Source organism: Sarcophilus harrisii, chromosome 4, assembly GCF_902635505.1.
Source record: "Sarcophilus harrisii chromosome 4, mSarHar1.11, whole genome shotgun sequence".
Classification (NCBI taxonomy): Eukaryota; Metazoa; Chordata; class Mammalia; order Dasyuromorphia; family Dasyuridae; genus Sarcophilus; species Sarcophilus harrisii.
In genome coordinates, this window is record NC_045429.1 from 429,788,333 (window position 1) to 429,808,257 (window position 19,925).

The 19,925-nt window shown below is 46.9% G+C and overlaps 1 protein-coding gene across 2 annotated transcripts in view; it reads right to left on the reverse strand.

Moving 5' to 3' along the window:
* Window positions 1-2,371: 2,371 nt before the first annotated feature.
* Window positions 2,372-19,925, reverse strand: part of TMEM132E (transmembrane protein 132E) — a 119,820-nt gene continuing 102,266 nt past the window's right edge. Inside the window, exons 2-9 of one of the 2 annotated variants that reach the window (XM_031967599.1) lie at window positions 17,030-17,975; window positions 14,333-14,479; window positions 13,679-13,874; window positions 12,528-12,671; window positions 9,231-9,436; window positions 7,690-7,972; window positions 7,194-7,385; window positions 2,372-4,875 (exon numbers count right to left, since the gene is read on the reverse strand). In XM_031967599.1, the coding sequence (XP_031823459.1) occupies window positions 3,823-4,875; window positions 7,194-7,385; window positions 7,690-7,972; window positions 9,231-9,436; window positions 12,528-12,671; window positions 13,679-13,874; window positions 14,333-14,479; window positions 17,030-17,975 (3,167 nt within the window). In that variant the 3' untranslated portion in view covers window positions 2,372-3,822. The remainder of the gene's footprint in view (window positions 4,876-7,193; window positions 7,386-7,689; window positions 7,973-9,230; window positions 9,437-12,527; window positions 12,672-13,678; window positions 13,875-14,332; window positions 14,480-17,029; window positions 17,976-19,925) is intronic. The other variant, XM_031967601.1, reaches the window with a different exon arrangement.

The window sequence follows — 19,925 nt, forward strand, 5'->3', positions numbered from 1 at the left end:
CTTACGGATGGGTGAGGGGATTTTGACGTGAATTGTACAAGATGAAAAAGCATAAATGGATCGCAATCTACATTGGTGGAGGGAGTGCCTACCCAGGAATTTCAAGAATCACAGAAGTATCGGTATGTCTCCTGTTCTTCTAAACAACTTCCAATGAAATAATGAAACCGCCCCATGAAGATTTAAAGTTACCCTGAGATTAATCCTTTCCTGAAATTCAATCTACATTAAAAATGAAAACATCACCTCTAAAAATGATTCCACTCTACAATCTCATCGAAACTTCCTGCCTGGCTCACACCATCCCTGGACACTTAATTTTTTGGCTTAAAAGAATTGCCCCTGATACAAACTCCCTGATGGGGAGTGAGAGTAAACAATGATGAAGACAAAGTCAGTAGAAGCTTAAACTGGCAGAATAGATGGCTGTGTCAATAAGACTAATACATATTTTCCTGGCACAATTAATCACAAATGGAAAGTGGAATAACATCCCCATATGTGTGACAAAGCTGGCAACAAAACTATAATACCAAAGCAAAGTTTGTCCCCTTGAGGGTCTTTGGGTTTCTGCAGATGTTACTTTGATTTATTTATTTTCTTGATGATGTTACTTTAGACTCCTTCCAATGGGGGCTCAGAGCCCAGGAGAGAGAAAGTGCTAGGACATGTCTGTCTGTTTTAGTTGGGAATCAAACTGAACTATTTTGAAGTATGTGTCACAAGTTCATCTGTGCAAATTCACTAGTTCCTGGGATGTCTAGAATCACAGAATTGGAAGAAAACCTAGAGACCTTCTGGCCCACCTCTCCCCCATTCCTTTTCATTTTATCACAGAAATCAAGACTCAAAAAAAGGGAATGAGTTGTCTATGGTGTGATAAGTGACAGAGCTGAGAACTGAACCTAAACCTTAAAAAAAAGGGTTTCCATTCCAGAGATAATGTTGTACATCATAGGGCCAATCACTGTAGTCCTGTAGTCTCTCCTGTTTGTTCATAAACATGAGAGACCCTCATTGGCAATAGTTCTCGGACTCAGTTTTTCCAGTCAGCCTCTGGGGAAGACAGAGTTGATAACCAGACATCAGAAAATGGAATGGAATTATTTCCTAGCCCGTGGGTTTGATGGAGGGCAATAGGAAAAGTGACTTAGATCCTTTAGGAGCTCACCCAGAACCCTCCTCATTTCATCCCTTGGAAAGTAGATTGACTTATAAAGAGAAGACCAACTATTCTGTAGAGACCAGATTTCAAAGAGAATTGGTCATAGAATGAAGTTAATAAGACCTATACTGTCAATCTCTAGCAGTGGTTTTCAACTTGGAATCCTTAAACTTTTTTTTTGGCACTTTATTTCAAGATTTCCTTTGTAATCCTATGTATATTATTTTATAGTTAAATTATTCTTCTTAGATGGGATCCATAGGCTACCCATGGGTTTCATGACATCAAAAAGATGAAAACTCTGTTTTTCAGACTTGTTGCATGGAAGCTTGCCTCATGCCCTACCTCTTCAAATAATTTAAGAGAAAAACTCTTCTTCAATGCAGAATTAAGGGAAATCAGGAGAGGGAAGTCTGGCAGGTGGTCGGTGAAAGCAGCTTACTTTCTTAAGTTTTAATCAAATTGATAGGCAGTGGATATTGTCCTTTTTCTCAAAGAGGACCAAGATGGCATCCCTAGGTTGGGGTCAGAGAACAGTGTGTCCGACTGTGGCTGATCAGACCAAGAGGAGCTCTGGAGGTCGTGGGAGCATTTGGGGGTGGATTCTCTAACTTTGCACATGTCATGTTTCTTTTGAGCTGATTCAATTGTGTTTTGCTCACAGAGCCTGGAACCTTCTCTGACGAGCCCGCCATACTGGGTGTCCCGAGCCAGAGTTTCCCGTGTCACTCGATCGATTCCAAAGTTCTTAAGAGAGACCTTGAGAATGCCTTGTCTCTCTTTTTCTGACCACCATAAAAAGCATGATGGACAGCGAAGACAGCTCTGAGAACTTTGAGGCAGAATGGTTGGATTAAAATCTTCCCTCTGATACTTAACTATGTGATGGTGAGCAAGTCACTTAACCTGCTGAGGTCTCAGTCTTCTCATCTACAAAATGAGGGGGTTGGGCTACGTGGTCTCTGAAGCCCCTACCATCCCTGCTCTGTAATCCCTCTTTCTTTTTCCCCATTATCTGTGTCCAGTTGCACACTAGAAGAAGCATTAGTAAGTAGTGTCTGCTAACCTTCCCAATTATGTGTGTCTTTTCCCTTCCCCTCACCCCATTTCTAGTTGAGTTTCCTGTATCTGGGAGGAAGTGGGGGTTGTACATGATCACACGTGTGTGGGTGTCTATAGAACAAAACAGAACCAGGTGCGAGCACATCTGTTCTCCGGGTCCCTCTGCTCCAGCCCCATCCTGGTCTCTTCCATTTATTTATTTAAGAAAAATCAGACACAGTGGTGGGTTAGAAACCCAAATGGAGAAATCACATCTGAGAAGTCACATCATCCAAACCAGCTGTCCCGGGGAGGGAGGGGCGGGGATGCTGGTGCCCTCAGCTCCCACCCCTAAAGACAATGTGTCTCCTGGTGCCTTTGGACCCACCCCATGGGGGTCTCTGTTGGCAGAAGGGGAGAAAGGCAGTCTCTCCTAGCGCCTCGCTCACCCTCCCACCCCACCCTGGCCCACCCGGAAAGGGAATAAACAGCTGGCAAACCCATGACAAGTGGCTAAGGCGTGGTGAAGACCTAGCTGAGGAAATCACAGGGTTAGAAGAATTCGCTCCTAACTGGGAATTAGAGGGCGGTGAGTGCCCTTGGGCTGGGAGCAGGGGTGAGATGTTGTGGGGAAGCCACAAGAGCGTGGGCAGAAGGAGCTCCCCTTTTCTCTCTTCTCTGCCTTTTTCCTTCACCCTTTCTGGGTCAGTCTCAGTGCCAGCGCCTCCTCTCTGGGCAACAGATTTCCAGGGTGGAGGGGAATGGGTGTGGACAGAGCGGACACTGCCAACACACCAGTTCCCTGCCCCGGGCCTCCAGGAAGGAGGGTATGGGCAAGGCGAGGGTGCCGGAGTCGGACTCCAACCTTGACCCCCTTCTGCTGACCCTTGTGACCAAGAGCTCCCACGGGGACTCCCATAAGTAACCTAGGGAGGTTCCCAGCTCTGAGGAGGGACTCCCTAGGGATGGAGTCTCCCAGATTATCAGGGGCTATGAGTTCCCAACCCAGCCCCAATTCTTCAGCTCTGCAGCTCCATCCCTCAGGAGGGCTGGGGGGAGGCCCCTCGTCCCCATCCTCAGGACAGAAATCCCTGAATGTAGGTTTGAGAAAAGTCATTGTGCAGCTTGGGGAAAGGGAAGGAGGAGAAATGGGGGACATGGGAGGAGAGGGAAGCAGACCCCAAGGAAGGGATAACCCTGGGAACAGATGAAGCTTGGGAGGGGCACACAGGGCAAAGCCCATGGTTCTCTCTCCTTCTCCCAACTCGATTTTTGTCTCTCTTGTCTACACACTGCCTCCACTCTCTGGGGAAAAAAAGAAGCATTAGATTTTAAAAGGCAGTGGAGACACTGAGAGAGGGAAGATAGGACCTCTCCTCCAATCCCTTCCTCTGGGCTAGTCCCCCAGAGGGAGAACCGACTGCAAAGGGAAGGGGTCCAGGCTTCAGAGCCAGCCCTGACCCAATGCTGGGAGGTGGGGAGAGGTTAGGATTTATAAAACCCAATCCAACAAGGCCCAGAATAAGCCCGGGAGGCTGAGGCAGACTCTTCCCGGAAAAGCAGCTGAGTGGGGCCAGGGTGGAGGCTCGGGGTAGTTGTGGGAGGGGCACACACATCTAAGCAATCTCTTTGATTCTGCGGATGTAGTTGTGCAGGTCCTGGGGGGCAGCCAGCGTGCCCCCTGCCACATCTGGGCAGCCCCATCTCAGGTCCTCCTCCTCCTCCTCCTCCCCAGCGGGCACTGAGTCATACGCTAGCTCTTCAGAGGGCATTGTGGTGAAAGTGGTGAACTTGACCCTCTTGCGCTTGGATGTGGGAGAACTGGCCGGATCCTCAGCCTGGTCTCGGGCCGAGCCCCCTGAGCTGCCGTCCCCTCTCCCGTGGACTTGACTCTGGACACTGGTCTGGGAGCTGCCACTGCTGTGGTGGTCCCCATGGCAGCAGGCGGGCACGGCCTCCAGAGGGTTGCCGGCGGGGGGTGAGAGCTCACCCTGGGCCCTCAGAGGCTGTCCGTTACCCAGAAAGACCCAGTGATGGGAGTGGTCCATGCTGGTCTGGCCCTCAGGGGGGATCCTCTTGTGTCGGTATCGGAGTACAAATACAATGCAATTGATGAGGAAGACGAGGATGGCCAGGCAGAAGACCCCTAACAAGGCGTACATCCCGATCTCCAGATCCGTCAGCCCCCGGGGCATCTGGGTGAAGCCGGTGGGGATGGGGGGGAAATCCTCTGTCGGAGTCTGCGGGCTGGCGGTCCCCGGCGTGGGTGGCCCCTGAGGGGAAGCAGTGCCCGGGTAGCCGGCCCCCATAACCTGGTCCTCGCCATCTCCACCATCCCCTCCTGGACCAGGCTGGCTCGGGCCTGGGTAGTCATATGTGGGGTCCTCTTCCTCATTCCCAAAGTGGACTCGGAGCCCCACGGCTGCTGTGGCCAGGATGCTCTTCCTCTTGGATTTCTGACAGCTCTCTGCAATGGTGAGATCGGCCTGGAGCAGCAGGCCTTCGCCCTCAGCCTCGGCCACCACCAGGGGGAAGGCCCGGTCCTGGGTCACGGTGGCCACCCGCTCATCCCGGCTGCTGACCAGCAAGGAGTAGTCTCTCGGGCTGTACAGGGACAGTGGAGCCGTGGTTCCGTCGCTGTAGGACAGCCAGAGGCTCAGGAGGGCTTCCTGAAAGGGGGCAACCAAGGGAAAGGGAAGGCGTCATTATTATGGCATCTCTGTTTCTATCTATAATCTATATCTATATCTATCTATCTATAGATATGTCTATCTATCTAGATCTATCTTAATCTATATCTATTTATATATCTATAGATATGTCTATATATATAATCTATATCTATACATATAGCTATCTAAATATAGATATATTTACTTATCTAAATTTATATCTATCTTAATCTATATCTATAGATAAGTCTATCTATATCTATATCTGTCTATCTATAGCTATATCTATTTAGATATAGATATATTTACCTATCTAAATTTATATCTATCTTAATCTGTGTCTATTTATATATCAATATTTATAGACATGTCTATCTACCTATATCTATAATAAATATCTATATCTATACCCATATCTATATTTATCTATCTAGATATAGATATATCCACCTATCTAAATCTCTATTTTAATCTATATCTATTTATATATCTAGAGATATAGATATGTCTATCTATATCTATATCTATAATCTATATCTATATGTAATATATCTGGCAGCTAGGTGACTTGGAGGATAGAGCACTGGGCTTCTTCCTGAGTTCAAACATAGCCCCACCCAGTTACTACCTGTATGATCTTGCCCAAGTCACTTAACCATATTTACATTAATTTTCCCATCTGTCAAATGAGCAGGAGAAGGAGACGGCAAATCACTTCAGTATCTTTGCCAAGAAAACCCCAAATGGGCTCACGGAGGCGCTGCTAAAATGACTGAGCAATCACCCCCACCGCCATCTTTAGTGATCTGCCTTATCTCCAGTACCGCTGTGTGCCTTAATATGCTCAGACCCCCCGGTGTATCCTAAGGACTTCTGTGTCTTACAACTACAACCTTAGGATTTACAAGCCTTTCTATTGGCCCTGAGATTGAACTTTCTAATATGTTATTTCTTTGAATTGGAAGGCAAGCTCCTCGAAAGCAGGGACTGTCTCACACTTTCTGTTTTCGTACCCAGCAATTAGCACAGTGCTTGACTCACTGTAAGCAATTAATAAATGATTTTCCACTTGCCCATCCGTTCATTGAAAGCCTTCCCTCATCACATCCCTACCACCCCATTATCTTTGTGGAGTTCAACTCAAGTCTCTTGTGCTCCGAATCAGCCTCATATTTCTTTGTCTGGATTTGGAGAATTTGATAAAAAATCTGTTTTTACTTCCCCTTGACATGGGTAGGGGGCTCTTATTATCTCCTCTATTTTCTGGCCCGAGCCTTCCTTGGCCTTCTAGCCTACACCTAAATCACTGTGAACTCCATAGAGAAATCAGACCTAAAAGGGATTTTTTACTCTTTTAAAGAGTAGGAATTTGAGTCCCTCAAAGAATAATTCATTTGCTTAAAGTTGCACACCCCAAATAACTGTAAATTCCTTAGAGATATCAGACTTAAAGGGATTTTAGAAATAACTCAGCCCAACCTCCTCATTTTAAAGAGTAGGAAACTGAGTCCCTCAAAGAATAAGTCATTTGCCTAAAATTGCACATGAAGTCAATGCCAGGGGCAGCAGCAGAACTTGAATAACCTGAATCCATTGCCCAAAAGTTCTTCCTGTCTCACTAGCTGTGTGACTCACTTAAATTCTCTGAGCCTCAGTTTCCACATCTGTAAAATAGGGATGGTGGTCTTCACAACATCTGCCTGAGGTCTTTTCTTCTAAGTCAGTGGTCCTGAGATCCCCTACTTGATGCTAGAACTTGATTAGCTTTTCTGCATCAAATTTTGATTCCCCCTCCCTCTTTTTCTTTTTTCCTGTTGCTATTGGATAGGGAGAAGAGGGGAGCAGCTATACTTGGGGCTTAGGAGTTGGCTGGAATGAGGGAACCTGAGTGTCTGGTCCTCCAGAGACTTGGGGACTTATTTTTCAACTTTCCAGAAGTGCTCTCTAGTCAGTGGGTGCAGAAAGATGGATGGCTGGACTTTCCATAATTAAATCTTTTTTTTTTTCTTTTTTTCTGAGGCAACTGGGGGTAAGTGACTTGCCCAGGGTCAAACGGCCAGGAAATGTTAAGTGTCTGAAGTCTGATTTGAACTCAGGCCAGTGCTCTATCCACCATAATTAAGTTTTAAGCCAGCCAGGATACAGCAATGGGGTGAATAGGAGAGTAGTTCAGCTCCCCATGGTTGGGCCCCCTGGAGCCAGGAGGGAGCAGTAGGGGAAGGGTGAATAAAAAGCCACCTGTAGTTGCCCCAGTTGGCAGAGGCTGGGAACGGTGTTTCTCAACAGTCCTTCCCTTCCAATCATCTCTCATTCACCTGCTTGAGGAAGCTGAGGGTCTGCTGGGCTGCTGTAGTAGCCAAGATGGTGTGACTATTCCCAGGGCTAGGGCGGAGGGAGAGGGACAGGCTGGCCACCACCTGGCCTCGGAGCTCCGTGATGCTGACCTTCTCCTCTGTCACCGTCACCATCGTCTCTCCCAGGATGGCCTCCGTCAGAGGGGATACAACCTGGGGAGCAAATGGGATGCTGCATACTCAGAGGGCCCAGGGGAGTGGGGGGATGGGGCGGGTGACTCACAGCCCTCCCAGCTCCAGCCCTTTCCCTGATCTCCTATCTCTCCCCCCCCGCACCCCCCCCAAGAAGGCTCCTTCTGTTGGCTACAGGTCATGGCTTCAGAACCGTGAGTCAAGAACAGATATAACAGAGGGATGGAGGGAATGGGAACAATTAGGGCCCAGAGCATGGGGGCTGGAGGCAGCTTTGGGAGAGTTTAACATAGGAAGTTGGGGGAAAGTGGGAGCCAAGTCCTACCTTAAACGGAGTAGTCCCAGGCTCCAGGCCAGCCAAAGTGCTACTGTCCACCAGCTGGGCCACGCGGGGGTCGCCCACCCTCATGAAGTCACTGACCAGATCAGTCACCTCCACCAGCCAGTCCGGGCCCAGCATGGTGACCACTTGGTCAGTGCCCTCAGAGGACGTGGTGTGGAACTGGGTGAAGACCTGGAGGGTGGAGTGCTGGTACTGCAGTGTACAGCCCCGGTTCTGCCGCCTCTCTTCCTCTTCCTCCTCCTCGTCCTCACTCTCCCTAGCTGACCTGGGCATAAGCAGAGAGTGAGCAGGGTTAGGGTGGATCCTGGGCCTCCAGCCCTGTGTTTTATCTCTGTGCTACAAGAGGGCAAATGCACGTGTACATGTAGTGTGCACGTGTGTGCGTGTGCATGTGTTTGTGCTTGTGCACACGTGTGCAGGTGTCTAAGTGTGGTAAAGAGGAAAGGAAGCAAAAGGGGTAGGGGTCACTTGGGCTAACTCCCGTCCCATCAGACCCTCCACATCTTCTGTGATCTCACTTGCCTGAACTCTAGAGAAGTAGAACTTACTGTGTTAGGGGGTTGGGGGAGCTGGCCCCTCTCCCTCGGGCTCTCTGCTTCTCCCCTACTCAATGAAATATCCTACTTACGAAAATGTTTCCTTCGCCTCCCCCAGGCGTTTCCAGGGTTGGACAAAAGGGTTTCTGAGGCTCCTTCAGACTATAAATCTATAATCCCATGTTTCCCCTGCCCCTCCCAACCATACATCCTCTTCTCTTGTTTGTATTTGTTACTCCCTTTTTTCACCTAAATATTCCAGAAAAATACTCAAGCCAGCATCCTCTACTCCAGCCCCATTATCCGAGGAGCCCAGCATCTCTCTCAATAGTGTGAGACAGAGTAGAATCTTCCATTTGTAGTCAGGAGAACCAGGGTTCAAAGCCACTGACTAGTCACGTGGTCTTGGGCAATCACTCAACCTCCAATCAGTAAAAATGATAGGTTTGGGTTCATGTCCTGTGAATATTACTTTTTCTTTTCTTTTTCTGGCCCTCTTTCATGTTTCTCTCTCTCTCTCTCTCTCTCTCTCTCTCTCCCCCTATCTCTCTATTTGTCTCTCTCTGTCTGTCTCTCTTGCTCTGTCTCTCTTGCTCTCGTTCTCTCTGTCTCTCCTTGTCTCTCTTTCTGTCTTTCTCTCAGTCTCTGTCTCTGTTTGTCTCTCCCTCTTTCTCTCTGTCTCTCTGTTTTCCTCTCATCTTCCTTTCTTTTTTCTGTTACTTCTCTTCCATCATTCTCCTTTTTTCCAATCTTTCTTTTGAAGTTTTCCACCCAAAAAGTTCAAAGTGGGTATAGACAGATATGACCTTGAACATCAACATATGTGTAAGTGGAAGCACATGCTTGTTCCTGTGTATGTGCGGGAATGGTGTGTGTGTGTGTGTGTGTGTGTGTGTGTGTGCTGGTGAATATGCTGGAGGCTGAATATGGCACTCAACAAGGTCCACTTGGGAGTGGGAGCCTGTGTCCCCAGGCTCACACCTGTACCTTCTGTCTGGGAGAATGGGTACCCTCCAGCCCTTCACTTGGCTGAGTCGGGCATCGGAGAGCTCAATGTGTAAGGGTAGTTTGGGGACCCAGACGGTCATCTCCAGGGGGGCGCTCAAGATGTCATATCGGAAGGTCACCCGAGCATTCATGGAACCCCGCGACTCCTTCCCACTCACAAACACATAGTCACAGCTGCTGGACACCTGTAGGGAAGGGAAGTGAGGATGTGAGTTAGGAAACCTTGTTGGGCTGTAAAGATCCTGGACTGGGTCTTTGGACCCAGTCGGAAAGAACAGATGACTTGGTCGTGAGGAGGCTGGAGAAGGGGGCTGCTAGAGATAGAGGAGGGGGGCCGGAGAAGGGTTGAGGCAAAGAGGATCCTGGTGGAGAGGGGGCAGAGCCGAGGGCCTGGAAGGAGAAGTCCCTGCCTGGATAAGTTGATGTAGTATTCATAAATTGGAACGATTGGACTGGCCGGTCTCTGATAAACTAGATGGTCACTTCCAGTTCTAAAGGTTTAAAAGTGTGATCACTGCCTAGGAGCTTGAAATCACAAGAAACATTCCCTCAATATCTCCCACAGACCACGGGAAGAGTCAAGGGGACCCCCAGACATGCATAAGCACACACATGTTCTACGGTCCATACACATGAGCGGAGTGGGAAGGATGGGATGGCAGCACAAAGCAGGGAGAAAAAGATCGAATATTCTTCCAGGCTGCATTCAAGCCTGCTTCTGATTTCCAACTGGCTGGGTGACTTTGAGCAAGTCCAATACAATTAAACTGAAGAGAAGGTACTGATGTAGAAAGACTCTCCCCCTCTTAATGAAATCATAAGTGCAGTACCCTTCCCTACAAGTGCCTGGCACATAGAAGGGCCTGTATAGAAGTTCATTGAATTGAATTAAAACACACACACATAAAATTCATTGAATTAAAACATATACAAACATGCATCTAAACTTATATATATGTATGTATGTATAACACACACACACATACATAGAATGTGTTGGGGGAGGATGTGGGGAGGGTGGAAGAAGTGGGGAAGCTGTCTGGATTCCTCCTCCTAACTTCTCCCTTTCCCCCTCCCCTGCAATAGTGTAGGGGCTGTTAGCCCAGAGTCCCTAAAGATATAGATCATCATTGTCACAGTGGTTGGAAGAGGGATGCTAAAGTAGCACATTTCCCCATTAAAAGTCAGTGGACTAAATGTAATTTGAAGCATGGTATTTTCAGCTTTTTAATTTGTTTGCTTGCTTTTCTTTGTCGTTTTTTTCCATTTTGATCTGATTTTTCTTGTACAACATGACAAATATGGAAATATGTCTAAAAGGATTGTACATATTTAACTTGTATCGAATTTCTTGCTATCTTGAGGAGGGGAATGGTAAAGGAGGAAGGGAAAAAAATTGGAACTCAAAATCTTACATAAATGAGTGCTGAAAATTATTTTTAATGAAGTTGAAAAAATAAAATACTATTGAAGGAGGAGGGGAATGTCTGTGAAGAACCTTCCAGATCTGGGTGAATCACACTGTTAAAAAAAACTCACTCTATTCCCATCTCAGAGAACTGGATCCTTGGATTGCTTGCTGGAGGGGCTGGGGGCCAGGGGATTCTAGCCTCCAGGATCCAGGGGAATTAAGTGGTCTAATTACTTCTCTTCTGGGCTCTGTGGCCATGGATATCAGTCATCTCAAGAAATATCTCTTGGAGACAAAAATTCGGTTTCTGAGAGCATGAGGTTCTCTACATTTGAGGGGGTTTGAGGAAAGTTGGCAGTGTGATGGATAGTGCACTGAATCTGGAGTCAGTAAGTCCTCTGTCCAAACTGACCTCAGACACTATTGTATGATAAATTACTAAACTACTGTCTGCCTCAGTTTCCTCATCTATAATATGGCAGTGCTAATAGCACCTACTTCAGAGGATTATTAAGGATAAAATGAAAAAGTACTTGTAAAGTTATAAAATTTTAAAGTGTTATATAAAATATTAGTGATATGATCCTTCCTAGAGGCAGGAGTCTGTAGATGGCATGAATTACATAGAAAGAAATTACAAAGAAAGAAATAAAATACAAGGGAAAAGGGAGAGAAAGAGAGAGACAGAGACAGAGAGATAGACAGAGAGAGATAGAGAAAGGAAAAAAGAGAGAGAGAGAGACAGAGAGAGAGCAAGAGAGAGCAAGAGAGAGATAGCAAAGGCAGAGTGAGAAGGATGAAGAAGGAACAAAACCCCACAGCTCCCCCTTCTTCTGTTCTCCTTAATGCTGAATTATTTACAGGAACAGAAAACAGATCCAGCCATGTAATCTTTTGATTTATGGAGCCCGCCAGGAATCCTGACACTGTAATCATGGCTCTCTGGCTCCCCAGGTAAGAGGCCTATGCCAACTTCCCTCCCCTCCCTCTTCCTCCGTTTCTCCACTTCCCCATTTACTCCTTCCATTCCCCACTCCTTTCCCTGCTTGCCTCCAAGCCACTTTCCATACTGGGCAAGAAGGATAAATCAGGGGGCTCCCCTGGAGGGAGTCTGACAAATGATTTATCACAAGCTGGGCCTCCTACATTCCTGGAATGCTGAGGACAGGCTATATCGAAGATAGTTTTGTTTAAAGTAAGCAGTTTGAGGTATTTATGGCTGGATCAGGGATGGAGGGATGGGGAGATACAGATGATCACAGCTTTATAACTGGAAGGGACCTTAGGAGTCATTAAGTCTAACTCTCATTTTGCAGATAAAGAAACTGAGGCACAAAGAGATTGACTCTGGATTACACAGTTATTAAGGTATCTAAGGTGACTAGAATCAAGTCTTCTTGAGCCCACATCCTTTGTCCCATCTATTGTAATGTTGGTTTTATAAGTTAAGAAAGGAGAATTCTGTCCTTCTATATCTACAGTAAAAAGTTCTCTTCAATTATTCCCTGAATTGGTGCCAAGCCATCTCTCCCTTATTATTCACACATCTAAAAGGTCACCTCCTCCAGGTAGCTTTTCTAGACTCATCAGAACAAAAATACAGCACCAATCCTCCTCAAAACAAAACCAAACCCCAAAATAACAAAAACCAATAATTTCCCCCAACTTAAGACAGAGGACATGAAACTCTCCTCCTTCCATCCTTCCCTTTCCCCACTGTGATGCTGTTTGGGTCATCTGGTACCCCAGCCAACATAGGTTTGTCCCTGAGTATTAGTGTATGCTGATTTAACACCTTGTGGCTCAGGTCCCCTGCCATTGGGATAGCTGCTCCCTTGGGGGATCTTGAATGACACAGTACCCACCTTGATGATGTCCTCATTGTTGGACTCACACTCCACCAGGGCTGAAACATCCAGGACCACGCCCGTCACTTCAATAGCGATGACCTTGACGGGTATGGCCACTGTCCGGCCAGTCAGGATGGCCGTGTTGATGATCTCGGTGTCCTGTGGTGGGAAGAAGGGAAAGAGATAATGTTTTTTAAAAAAAACAGGTTGTTATGTTTCTATCAAGACCTCAACTTACTTCCTCTGTCATTCTTGGAAAAGTATCAGTCGTCCTCATCGTCCCTTTTAAGTCTTCTCCCTCACCTTCAATGCTCCTCCCTCCTATTCTTCACTCCAGACTGGCAGCAAATCAAGTGTGTCTACCCTTGCACCAACATGCAGGTCCAGATTCACAAGCAAACTCAGATACACACATCCACAGGTGCGCAATTCTCAGGTAAATTGTATCACTGAGGTATCCTTCTAACTGGCCTCCTGGATAATTGTTGAATTGAATTAATATTAAACATCACTCTCAGGTATTGTCTCACAAGTTCATTCAGTCACTCTGATCCTTAGTCCCTTAGTCTTTTACTTTCTTCCTCTTCATTTTACTTCTGTTTCTCTCTGTCTCCCACTTCCTCCTTTCTCTTTCTTACCTTTAAGGCTGTCTAGTTTTCTTCTTCTAATTTTATAAATGAGGAAATTTAGAACCAAAGATTAAACAACTTGCTCATCGTTAAAGAGGTTAGTAAGTGACTGAGTCAGAATTTGAACTCAGGTCCCTATCTCCAAATACTCTGCCCTTTCCACTGTACCACACTGCCCATTATGACATGTATGCACCATAGATACGTAATCATATGCACATGAATACACACAAACATTGGGGAGTGCGTATATGTGATTACACAATCATATAAGAACATTCACCGATCAATCAATTAATCAGCAAGCATTTATCAAATCCCCAGCACTATGATAGATGCTATGGATACAAAGGCAGAGATGAAACAGTCCTTGCTCTAATCATCAGGGAAAACAAAGCGGACATAGGCAATTGCGTATGAAACACGGCGGGGGACATTGGCAGCCCAGGGTCTCCATGGAGACCTCTATCATTTAGGAAAGGGCATTATATACACAAATTCCGTCACAGCCAGTCCGGCACTTGGGGTGTCTCTCACCATGGCCAGAGGCAGAATTGCCTGCACATCCCTCTGGATGACGGTCAGCTCAGTCACTGCCCTCTCTAGATCGGGCAAGGGACTCCTGCCTCGGTAGTCGATGTGCCACATGATCCGACGTTTCACGGACTGGCTGGTGAAGTTCTCCATCTCAAAGTCCAGCTGCAGGATCTCCAGGGGTCCCTCGCCCTCCCTGCTAGGGAGGTGCAGGATGATTGAGCAAGAAGGGACGGGTACCATTCTTCCTCGGGGGGATGGGGACCCCAGAGAGCAATGTCACTGCTAGCAATCTCCCTGACCCTTGACAAAGACTAAATAATTGGGACAGGGATCTCTCCCAATCCGGCTCCCCCACACCCCATCTCCAGTTCCTGGCTGTAAAACTTTCTCAGCTTTCTAATTTTCCAGGGTCTAAAGTATTCATGCGCACTGCTTCTTCCCTTCTAGTTTGTGTCAGAAACAGAAGCTTCTCTGTTGGCAACAAGGATCTCTGGTTTTGCCTTATCTGGGCTTAATTTTTTTTCCCTTCTAAAACTCCTTTCCCACTCCTGCCTGGCAATTCTTTCCTGCTCTCTTCTCTAACCTCCCCCCAGTAGTGGGTGCAGGAAGAGAAGGATAAGCAGAGGGACCACCCTCCAGGAGTTCAAGACTGACCTGGGGAGTAAGGGGGCACTTTGAATTCTGGACACATCCACGGTGGCGGTGGAATGCTTTCCCCCAGTGAGTAGCTCTGAAGTCACCTGCCACTGGCCACTTCGGGCCTTGGTGCCCAGTAAGGTTACTCCTTTCTTGGCCTTCACCCTGAGGACGAAGAGGGAAGAAGAAGAGGCTGGGGGTCAAGCTGGGGTCCAATGCTCCTTCCAATTCCAGAGATCACTAAGCAATACCATTTGCCAGGAAAACTTAGTCTAAGGCACGGTGATGAAGGCAGGATAAACTAACTCTCTCCTTTGAACTCAGAAGTGTTTTCTCTCTGCGTGGGGGAAGACAATGCAATTAGCTCCTTTGTGGAGGGGAAGCTCAGAGTATCTGGGGTACTCTCAGCTCCAAGGGTTCAGAGGACTCGCCTCCTTTACTCACCAGCCTGAGGCTGGTTCTGGTGAGCTTTCTCACTTTCTCACACTCAGGTGTTAGTGACTTGTTAAAGCTGACACTTCCCAGAGGGAGTCTTATTGGTAATTCAATTCAAACAATATCCGCTAATCACCTATCTAGTTCAAGGCTACTCTACCAGTTGGTTCAAGGATGAAGAGGGCTCATTTCTTACCCTCAAGGAGTTTATAATCCTATTAGGCTAAAAAGGAGACGGTAATGCTTGATCCAAAGATTGTGGTCCTTTGTCAAGAGGACAAGGGCATCAGGAAGAAAATGCCTTGACTTGAAGATGAATTGGATTTAAGGGAGGGAAGGCTGGGTAAAGTCAGCAGCCTCATTTTTTCCTCTAAAACCACCTGGGTGCAATGTCAGATGTAGATCAGGATGATTAGAGAGGGTCCTGGATGCAGTGGCAGTTGACCCAAAGGAGTGAATTACTATAGGTGGAGTCTCAGACAAAGAATTGGGTGAGGAGACACTTTTTGAGTGTTGGGAGAATGGAAAAGGAACTTCCCTTTGTTCCTAAATGTGTACTCTTCAGTGGAAAGATTGTTGATGCTGGAGAGAGAGAATGTGGGTTTAAATTCTAACTAATTGGTATTGTGCAGAAAGCTCCTGGCTTGGAGTCAGGAAGCATCAAATTAAAATAGAGCTTCAGAAATTTCCTAGCTAGGTGATCCTAGGCAAGTCACTGTTTGCCTCAGTTTCCTCAACTATAAAGTAAGGAACAGCGCTTACCTTTTGGGGTCATTGTGAGGATCACTTGAGATATTATTTGTGAAATACTCAGCCCAGTGTCTGACATATAGGAGTCACTTAATAAATACTTACTCTTGGCCACTTACTACCTATGGGATGTTAGGAAAATCACAATCTCAGTTTTCTTATCTACAAAACCGAGAGACTGAACTAATGCTTCCAATGTGTCTTCCAATTGTAATCTATGATCCTCTCACTTCATGTAAACATCCTTATGGGACTGTGATCTATTCATAAAGGCAGTTCTTATTGGGTTTTCCATTATCTGGAAGCTCAAATTTTAGGAAGTTATGATTTGATGGGACTATATTGACCTGCAATGCAAATGAAGCTGTTGAAGTGCGGATCATGCACCAACAGATCTTCAATTTGCTGAGATACTCCCTGGGAGAGCTGCTGAATCTCACTCTGGAAACTAAAGCTAACGGCTAAAATCTACTTATTCTCCCTTCTCCTTTAGGGACCAGGAGATTGTTGTGACCTTCCACTAGTCCACTCTGACAACAGAAGTCAATGTAATCAACCTCACAACTTCCCAATGGTGCTTAATGAATATGGAGAGAGGGTTTGACCTTGGCAGCTAATTCACCTATTGGAACCTGGGCGAGGCAAACACAGGGAATTTTCCAGACTTTCCCCGATCAACTTTACAGACCCCAACGCTCACCTCTCTGGCCTCCTCCAATTCCTCCATTAATAGGCAACTAGGAGACTCAGCAGATAAAATGTTGAACTTGAAAACCAGAATTCAATGTCAGCCTCTGACACTTATTAACTGTGTGACGGTGGGCAAGCCACTTACACTCTCTCTGGCTTAGTTTCTCCAGCAGTAGAATAAAAATAAAACATCACCCCCCTCACAGGGCTTTGTAAAGATCAAAAAAGGGAACATATATAATACTTTGAAAGCCTTAAAGTCCTATATTGGTTTATTATTATTATCATTATTATTAATTAGTGCTAACGTTTCTCACATTCCTCAATCTGGGTTTTCTTTCCTCAGCCCAAGCCTTCCCCCACTTTTTCTTTAGTAACCCTAAACAAAGGGGCAGGGGATGGTCAATGAGCTAAGTGGGAGGAGTAGGATAATTCCCATTATACAGATGAGTACACTGAAGTTCCAAGGGTGAATTGACTTGCCCAAAGTCAAATTAAGGGGTGAAGCAGGGACTGGAACTCAGCTCTTGAAAGGTCAAGCTCAGCCTTTCCTAAAGGTAACAGGAAGGAGGAGACATTTGGTGAGCTGGACCTCTGTTGGTTTCTACAACTCTCTGAGATCCATATTTTCTAAATCAAGAAGAGGACAGAAGGACTTACCTGTATTCAAATCCTGCTTCTGACACATTAAGTAGGTGACCCTGGGCAAGCCTCTTAACCTCTCTGAACCTCAGTTTCCTCATCTGTAAAATGAGGGATCTGGGCTAGTTGGCTTCCAGGGTGGCTAAATCTATGCCCCTAGGACTATGCCCTGAGACAGGGAGGCCGCATCCCTTGTACCTGAGGGTGAAATGTTCAACGCTGGGGCTGGAGGAGGAGGAGGAGGAGTTGGGTGCCAGATAGAGCAGGATGCTTAACACCTCCCCGGGTTTCAGGGGTCGGTCTGGGAGGCGGATGATCAGGTTACTGTCCAGCCGGTGTTCCTGGAGAGCCCGCTTGGGCGGAGGGCGGAAAAGACTGATGCTGCCGATTCGGAGCAGCGGGTACTGGGTGGGGCCCTCGGCCCGGGCTCCTCCCCCGCCCCGGCGGACCCCCTCCCCGCCACAGCCCCCGTTGGCGTCAGGGGAGTGCAGTCTATAGTAGAGCTCGGCCTGCTGGCTTTCCCCGCCGGGCTCGGGCTCCAGGCCTTCCGGAGCCTTGCGCCGGGCCGGGGGCGGTGCGGCCGGAGCGGGCGGTCCGAACCAGGCCAGGGGCAGCTCGGCCCGGACCAGGCAGGTGGCCAGGCCCCCGCTCAGGCGGCAGGAGCTCTTGACTTCGTGGGCGTTGCGGAAGGCGTGCAGGCGGACGCAGGGCAGTCTCTCGGTGGCCCCGAAGTCGTCCCAGTCCCGGCCGGCCACGTAGAACAAGACCTGGGCCACGGGCTGCGAGGCCGGCACGCGGGGGTGCACTATGAAGGCCCGCACCTTCCAGTTGACCGTCAGCCTCTCGGGGATGTCCAGAGTGCTGGCGGGTTGCAGCAGTTCCCGGGCCAGGACCTGGCTGGTGCTGAAGGGCCCCAGGGACACGTTGAGGATGGGCAGCTCCTTCGTCTGGAAAACTACGAAGGGCTCGGAGCGCTGGAGGGCCCCCCCGCCACTGCTGTTGGCTGTCGGCGGCGGCGGCGGCTGCACCTCTCGAAGGAAGAAGGCCAGGCGCGTGTGGGACAGGCGGTAGCTGACGGGCAGCACCGGGGCAGCGGGCGCTTCTGGGGGCATGGGTGTGGCCGGGTGGGCAGAGCGGCCGGAAGCTGGCAAGATAGAACAGGAGAAAGGCAATCAGCGAGCCGCACCCTCCCACCGTCGTCGGCCCCCTTCCCATCCCTCGCCCCCCATTCCCCGACAAATACGTCAAACAAGGTCCCGTCTCCTTGCCCCTGGAGGATCCAAAACAGACTCCGGGGTATTCTTTCAGTCACGAAAAGCATTAGGAGGGGGTGGTATAGCGCAGAGAAAGAGAAGCCGGGAGCCAGGAAAACCTGAATTCAAATGGTCTTTCTTGTACTGACCGGACAAATCATTGAATTTTTGCAAAGCTCTAGGCCAAAGCTGTCGCGACAGAATGTGGAGACTGCGCAAAATTTGGCCACAGTAAAAGGGATCAGATATCCCACCGAGATTTAATTCTTTAAGTAAAAAAACAAACAAGCACATCCATCTCATAAGTATGCAAATTTGTGCTGTCTTTAGCGAATAGTAAAATTATATGTACGCCCGAGAATTGTTTTAAAATACATTTCTTTATGATTTATTATCAGTAAATTTTGATTTGTATATCTGCTTTCTATGCCTATATATTCGGAATCGTGAAAAAATTTTCAAGTGAAAAGGGACCGTGAATGGAAAAAGTTTAAGGAACTATGTTCTAGGCAAGTTTTTTTTTTTTTAAATTTACTTATTTAAAGCTTTTTTATTTAAAATATATATTTATACATATGCATGGGTAATTTTTCAACATTGACCCTTGATAAAACCTTATGTTCCAAAATTTCCCCTCCTTTCCTTTATCCCCTCCCTTAGATGGCAGGCAGTCCAACACATATTAAATACGTTACAATATATCTTAAATCTAATATATGTATACATAGTTATAGTTATCTTGTTGCACAAGAAAAATCGAATCAAGAAAAAAAAACTGAAAAAAAACAAAAAACAAAATGCAAGCAAACAACAACAGAAAGAGTGAAAATGCTATGTTGTGATCCACACTCAGTTCCCACTCTCTGGGTGTAGATAGATGGCTCTCTTCATCACTGGACAATTGGAACTGGTTTGAATCATCTCATTGTTGAAGACAGTCATGTCCATCAGAATTGATCATCATATAGTCTTCTTGCTGCTCTGTATAATGGTCTCCTGGTTCTTAGGCAACCTTTTAAGACTAAATTTCAGAAAAGATGCTCACTTTCACTGGTAGAGCAAATCCCTTCATGGGGGGTGGGGGTGGAAGGTGGGGGGTCGGTTAGGTTGTTTGCCTGGACTAAAGAAATCCCAGAGCCACTCTCTGTCCTATGGAATTATTTTCACTCTAGTTAAACTAATCATTCTCACACCATCAAACTAAGCATACAAGAGATCCTGAGTAATCAGATCTGTGGTGCAAATAGCAGTGATTTAGAGGGTTTGGGTTCCAGTTTTGGCTCAGTCACTTATTCCTTGTGTGACCGAGCCAGATTCAGTGAAGGCTTGATTAATGTTTTCCAGAAATGGTGGAAGATAGCAGGATAAATCCCAGAGAAGCAAAAGAGATTGCCAACACCATGTTCACCGGGAGATTTACAAGAGAAGGTGGGAAGTATTGCTGAGAATGCTGCTTAAAGTATTTTCCAACTATTTACCCGGCATTTCTATTTTAAGTAAATCATCTCCTTTTGCAAGATTTACATAACATATGGCCTATAATTAATGTTATCTGGTTGGTGGGAGAGGTGTTCAGAGAGGGGGAAAATAGGGGTTTTTAAAACAAGTCTAAGAAGATCTGAACTCAAACTGGCCACAAATAGTGAGAGGTAACATAAAGGGGTGTTACACTTACAAATGAACAATTTCATTTTTTTATAAATCCTTCTCCTAAGACTCCAGAATCTTCCTCTCTTTCGGGGCTTCCAGCACTTGGACTTTAAAGCACTAAAAGAAGTGCTTACTTTTACTATCATTTAAGGACAGTGTGGGAAGGCCATTCCCCCATCCCCTCTCCTCCC